The sequence below is a fragment of the Capsella rubella genome, unplaced genomic scaffold (assembly GCF_000375325.1).
Source record: "Capsella rubella cultivar Monte Gargano unplaced genomic scaffold, Caprub1_0 scaffold_2, whole genome shotgun sequence".
NCBI lineage: Eukaryota > Viridiplantae > Streptophyta > Magnoliopsida > Brassicales > Brassicaceae > Capsella > Capsella rubella.
Genome location: NW_006238922.1, coordinates 6,035,057 through 6,040,783, shown reverse-complemented (window position 1 = coordinate 6,040,783; position 5,727 = coordinate 6,035,057). Strand labels below are relative to the sequence as shown.

Here is a 5,727-nt window from a genome sequence, read left to right as displayed (position 1 = left end):
ATCTAGTGAACCTGTTGCGGTGAGTCAAACTTTTCTATATTTACTAAGTATTCGTGTTCACCGATCTTCTGAAGCCATAAGCGATCGACCAGATGATGAAACAAGTGATGCGTCTATGCAAGATATCATCTACGATCCATCTAGCTTTACACTGTGGATCACACATTTTTCTATAGATAGACCAGATCTCGTGGACTAGATCCGCTGGACCAGATTAATCCCATGGATCAAATGCGCTGGAGCATATCCGATGTCTTTATTTTGTTTTCTAACTTGTTGTTCATCATACATATATAGTAAATTAGGTCCATTTTTTTTATAAACAAACTTGTCTATAATACCTATGTAAACTTGTCCACAATCGTGGGTAGACAAAAAGTAAAAGGGTCTCATTCCATGTCATCCTTATATTAGTAGAAGAGAAGTACAAAATTCTCTTCGGGTCGGGTTAAATTAAAATATAACACGAAAGAATTAAATTGATAAATGGATATGTAAATAGTTTTGGGTTAGATCCATAGGCGAATGTTTTCCTTAATCGTTTATAAAATTGTGTCATTAATCCTATAATTGTGTCATTAACCGTTTCTAAATTTTTTTTCTTAAAATTGGTTTTATTCTCTCGAAATTAATTAGCATTAATATAATTTCGGAAACTATATTAATTATATACTATTCCAAAAATTATAAAATAAATTCATATGATTAAGGAAACTATATAAATGTTACATTATTATATTTTAGAAAACTATATTAATGCTAAAAAAAATATGTCTTATAAGGAAAAAAATATGTTTATGAATATAAAAGATCTCAATCTTTTAAAAATATTCTAATTAGAATAAGAAATACTTATACGAAACTAAAAAACAAACATCATTCCCTTAAACTGGAGACAACAAAACCAAACCAAAACTGAATTGGAGACATCAATAGAATGTTTAATGACTGTAGAAATTAGGAAAAACTAGAAAGGAGGAATGAATTATAAGTTGATATAATAATATGAAAATTATATTCTAAAGAGGTCCTGAGAATACAAGGAGCAAAGGAAACTAAAAATTAATTATAAGAACTCTAATGATTAATTCATGTAATTGGAGCACTATGTTACTTTTAAACCTATATTTACAGCCGCTACACATTGTTTTTTTATCGTATAAAGATGGAATAATAGATAATGGAGGAACAAACCTTCTTCTTCTTCTTCTACTTCTTCTTCTTCTTTCCACAAGTTGTGTTGTGTAATATATCAATAACACAATAGCACAAAAAACAAAGATCCGTGTTTTAAATCAGTCCATCACACATCGCCTCATCATCCTTTGTAACCACCACCACCGCCGCCATAACCACCCCAGATATGTGGCCTCCACCTCTTTCGCCACCAAAGTCGTCGCCAGATGAATCACCATCGTTGCAGCCCCGGCTCAAAAAAATTTTAACCCCTAAGGCGAGTTACATAAACAGTCCCCTAAACACATGCTAATAGAGTACTATATATAGAAAATCATTATACTTCATGTCTTGAGCTGCTCCAAGTTTGCATCATATAATATGCTGCACTCCTCTCTGATGAATCCTTCTTTGAATCTGAAAGATAAACCCAATAATTATTCCAAAAAGCGGTTTTTCCGAAGAACTTTAGCTGATGCAAAATCATGAATAACAGTATCAAAATCCATTCACCATTGGCTAAAGCTCTATCGAGTTTGCGGATGATGGGGTTGTCTTGTTGGTGATTTGACAAGGTGTAGAAGATACCTCGAGAAGGTAAATCCACCAAATTATTTTCTCTAAGACAAGCTTGAAAGTCCTCAATACCACTCAAAGCCAAGGAGGTGTGTTCATTAGTTGCAGCAATTTGATTAAAATCACCCATCAACACCCAAGGAGAATCACAAAGAGGAGACGAGACAACAAGATTAGAGAGATCCTCCAATAAACGTCTCCTCTCAATTAATGTGTTCCTTGTATAGATGAAAGATACAGGAAAGCATTGATTAAGATCAGGGAGTTTCATAATACACATTATCAGCTGGTCAGTGTTTTTGAGGACAAGAAAAGACATTAAAGGATCTCACACAAGCCAGATTATGTCCAAGTCTGAATACCCATAGTTGTTATCCATTCTCCAGCCGGGAGTGGCCGCAGCCAGCACATATTGGGAGTTTGATTCAGTAACACGAGTTTCCAAAGAAGCACCGATTAGAAGATTGTTGAGGGGAATCCATCTCCTTATTACACGTTGACGAGAATGGCTATTTAAGCCTCTAACATTCCAGAAAAACATCGTCATAATACTACCAAAAAGTTGTACCCAAAAAACTTTCAACATAGGTAAGAGGCTCCTCTGGAGAGGATGGACTAAGACGGCTGATCTGACTCGATTGTGCCAGATATTCTTTAGCCGTTTCTTAGCTTTTGGAGAGAAATTATCCCAACCAAATGGCATGCAAGAGTGCCTCTTCCTTGATCTTGATCTTATTTTCTTAGCCTTTGCCTCAGTAGAATCCTCTCTAGAAACCTCATTGATAGGAATATTTCCTTGAGGAACTTGAGGATCCTGGAGAATAATAGTAGGGTGTGTAACCTCTTTCGAGCCGGATGGGATATCCTTTTTGAAGGGGGTTTTTTCCATAAGGGGCTTGGGGCAACAACTCAATAAGTGTCCATACCGACCGCAATTGAGACATTTTGGAGGAGGCCTAGGATACTCGACGGCTACACGAGGAGGAACGTTTCGGAGAATACAATTGAGGAGGAACGTTTTTCAGAACCGCCCAAGTTGGGGGTGTTTGGAGCTCTTCTAATTTGAGAGGACCATCCAGGGACCACAGGTAGACTGTGCAGGAGCAATTGACAGTGTGCTAGAAACCCGCGTTGCAGGTGACGAAATGAAGATGAGAGCCGCAGTTTCTGAGATAATTCGAACTGTTAAGTTGCCACATCTACCCCATATCGGATTCAAATCTGTGAATATCTTCGATGAGGGAGGGCATAGTCCGTGGAACTGAGCCATAATGTGGCCTTTCCACATCTCAGCCGACTTTAAGAGAACCGAGGGAGGAGCAATAACAACGGGAGTATCATCATCAAGGTAGGTAGGAGGATCCATCTGTTTTAAATTCCTAAGCGAAGCCTTGAACTTTGAGGCCCAATGTAATTCAGATTTTGGAGGAGAGGTGACTGGAACAGAGGTTGCCCCATATTCGATAATCGGGGCTATTCTAGCGACTGCAGGAATTGCAGAACCTGGAGGAATGATTTAAGGTTTTGTGGAGGACTCCTCGAACACCTTTGCTTCTGATGAGGATGAACCAAACATCTCCTCGGGAGTCAGGGATAGCGTATCCTTGACTACAACCGCAGAGGAAATAGAAGACTGAGAATTCCAAAAATTGGAGCAGGTACATCGATGGGCACACTGGGAGATGAAGGAAGCGTACCATCTTCTCAACAACAGTGGCAGAAATAGGAGAAGAAGAGCTGGGATTGATTGAATCGGCGTCCACAGTAACCAAGGGCATGGGAGCCAGAGTCACGGCAGAAGAGCAAGCTAGAACTCGAGAGAACTTCGAAACAGGTGGAGGGTGTCTAGACCGAGAGAGCTTCGCCTTCCTCTTGGCCATCGCCGAATTCTCATCAACCGGCGTAAGGCCAGCCGATTGCGGCTTTTAAATTTTTTTCGTTCTTCTAATCGCCTTTTTTGCCGTTTATGAGGAACTTTTTTCTTCTAGGTCATTGAGCATAAAATATTCTTTATATTATATTTACTAAATCACTATATTTATTAAGTGTATACTCTCTAAGTTTTTTTTAAATTAGAAATTCAGTTAAGTAAATCAATATTACGATTGTTATCATAGGAAAATTTGAATTTTAAGCCGTAACTATTTTTATCAAATTTAAAAGCTAATTATACTCCTATATAGGGATTTGAAATTTCTCATTTTTCAGTTATAGTCACTTTTTAGGCCGTGATTCAATTAAATATATTTAATTATACTTCTTTTTTCAATTAGCACTCATTTTTCATGATTTTTTAAAAACTACATGGGTCTTTCCGTGTTGGTTCTTCACAACATACATTGTAAGTCTGTTATTTGTTTAATACATGTTTTTTTAATATTGCATTTCAGTTCTGAATACACACATTTTCCAAAGAATTGAAACCAAATATACATTTCAAAATAATAATTATTGATACTAAAATAAACAAAATCATAACACACAATAAAACACGATAAATTATTTAAACCCAATAACATTCCCCCGCGGGTCCGAACCTAGTATTTTTTTTTATTCTCTGCTATTGAGGGTAATTTCATCAACTGATCTCCTACCATATACAACTAATATGGCACTACATAAAATACAATGGTGAAAATGACAGTTTTAATTTTTTGAGTTCTAAAAGGGTAACTAACAAGAATCCCAATAAGATTCACTTCAAATAGCTCCGCAAAATATTTATTGGAGAAAGTCGAAACAAGGGTTACAGAAATGGGATACAATGTACAAAAGAAACAAGGTGTATCTTCAGAAGAAAAGTAGGGTTTGATACCACAAGTGTGGTCCGGATCAAAACCAAGATAGATAATGTATGAAGGTTGCTATTGGTACCATAAAGTGTTCTGAATCAAAAGTGAGATGAAGGCTCTGATACCAATTGATAGGTCTCAGTCAAGAGCTTATAAGAAAACCATATTTTAAATATTTTTCTCTATATATTTCATCATAAGATGTATGAGTATTTATACACGTTAGGGGTCGGCTATAGATCCGAGAATATAGGAGATATACATGAATCAAAGATTTAATATAATCTACCCAAAACTATTAACAACAATAAGACCATATATTATTCTCATCGTTTCTACCCTTATCTTAGTTGACAACGGTTTACTTCGGTTATGTTCTCATCAATACTCCACCCTCGAAAAGAACTTTATCCTCAAAGTTCATGAGAAAGCTCGTGCATCTTCTTGGATAGCTTCTTTCCGTCTCATCCGTCATGTGTCGTCTTCTCCGACTAGCTTGTCCGGGATAAAAGGGTAGCTTCCCGTGGCTACTATTTTTTTAATATTGAAAGGCATAGATTTTGATCCGAGCTAGCGTTGTCGTATCAAACCCTTTTTATTATCTTTCTTGGTTTTTTAACCTTCATCCATTATCTATCTTGGTTTTGATATGGACCACACATGTGGTATCAAACCCTATTTTTATTATATTTTTTGTTTTGATTTGGACCACACTTGTGGTATCAAACCCTATTTTCTATCATCTTGCTTTGTTTTCATCTATACTATAGTATTTGTGGAATCAAAACATTTATAGGAAAAAAAAAAGTGACGACAAGTCTGCTCCAACGCGTCTATAGCTTTGTCATCGACCATCAGGTCCAACATAAAAAAAGCTCGACAACGAGGAATAAGCAGAATTTTTGTAGAGGTTGTCAAAAACCTTGAGGACAAGGTTAACGTTCTATATAGAAATAATTACTAAGATATAACACAATTAGTAGAATATTACCAGATTGCGGCTGAGTTATGCTACTTTACAGCTGAGTTATGCTATAACTTAATTTAAATTACGGCTGAGTTTTTGTTTTTTTTTGTTATTGTTCACGCACATAAAAATATCTCCCTCTCGGCGATACCGACGAAGAACCCTCATTCCTGCCGCTTCTCTCTCTCTCTCTCTCGTCTCTCTCTCTCTCTCTCT

General features: G+C 36.5%; 1 protein-coding gene across 1 annotated transcript; it reads right to left on the bottom strand.

Moving 5' to 3' along the window:
• Nucleotides 1-2,080: 2,080 nt before the first annotated feature.
• LOC111832133 lies at nucleotides 2,081-3,632 on the bottom strand. The gene is made up of 4 exons (XM_023788470.1): nucleotides 3,450-3,632; nucleotides 3,322-3,385; nucleotides 2,836-3,255; nucleotides 2,081-2,724 (listed from the first exon to the last, which is right to left on the bottom strand). Exons 1-4 carry the CDS (start codon nucleotides 3,630-3,632, stop codon nucleotides 2,081-2,083), a joined length of 1,311 nt encoding a protein of 436 aa, XP_023644238.1.
• Between the last annotated feature and the right edge of the window lie 2,095 nt (nucleotides 3,633-5,727).

Bases quoted from the DNA above. Each gene is read 5' to 3' on its own strand.
- LOC111832133 (XM_023788470.1), bottom strand. From the start codon at position 3,632: ATGGCCAAGAGGAAGGCGAAGCTCTCTCGGTCTAGACACCCTCCACCT. The intron at 3,386-3,449 runs GTACGCTTCCTT...TGGAATTCTCAG, and splicing joins CCACTGTTGTTGAGAAGATG to TCTTCTATTTCCTCTGCGGT. The intron at 3,256-3,321 runs GTTCATCCTCAT...TCATTCCTCCAG, and splicing joins GACTCCCGAGGAGATGTTTG to GTTCTGCAATTCCTGCAGTC.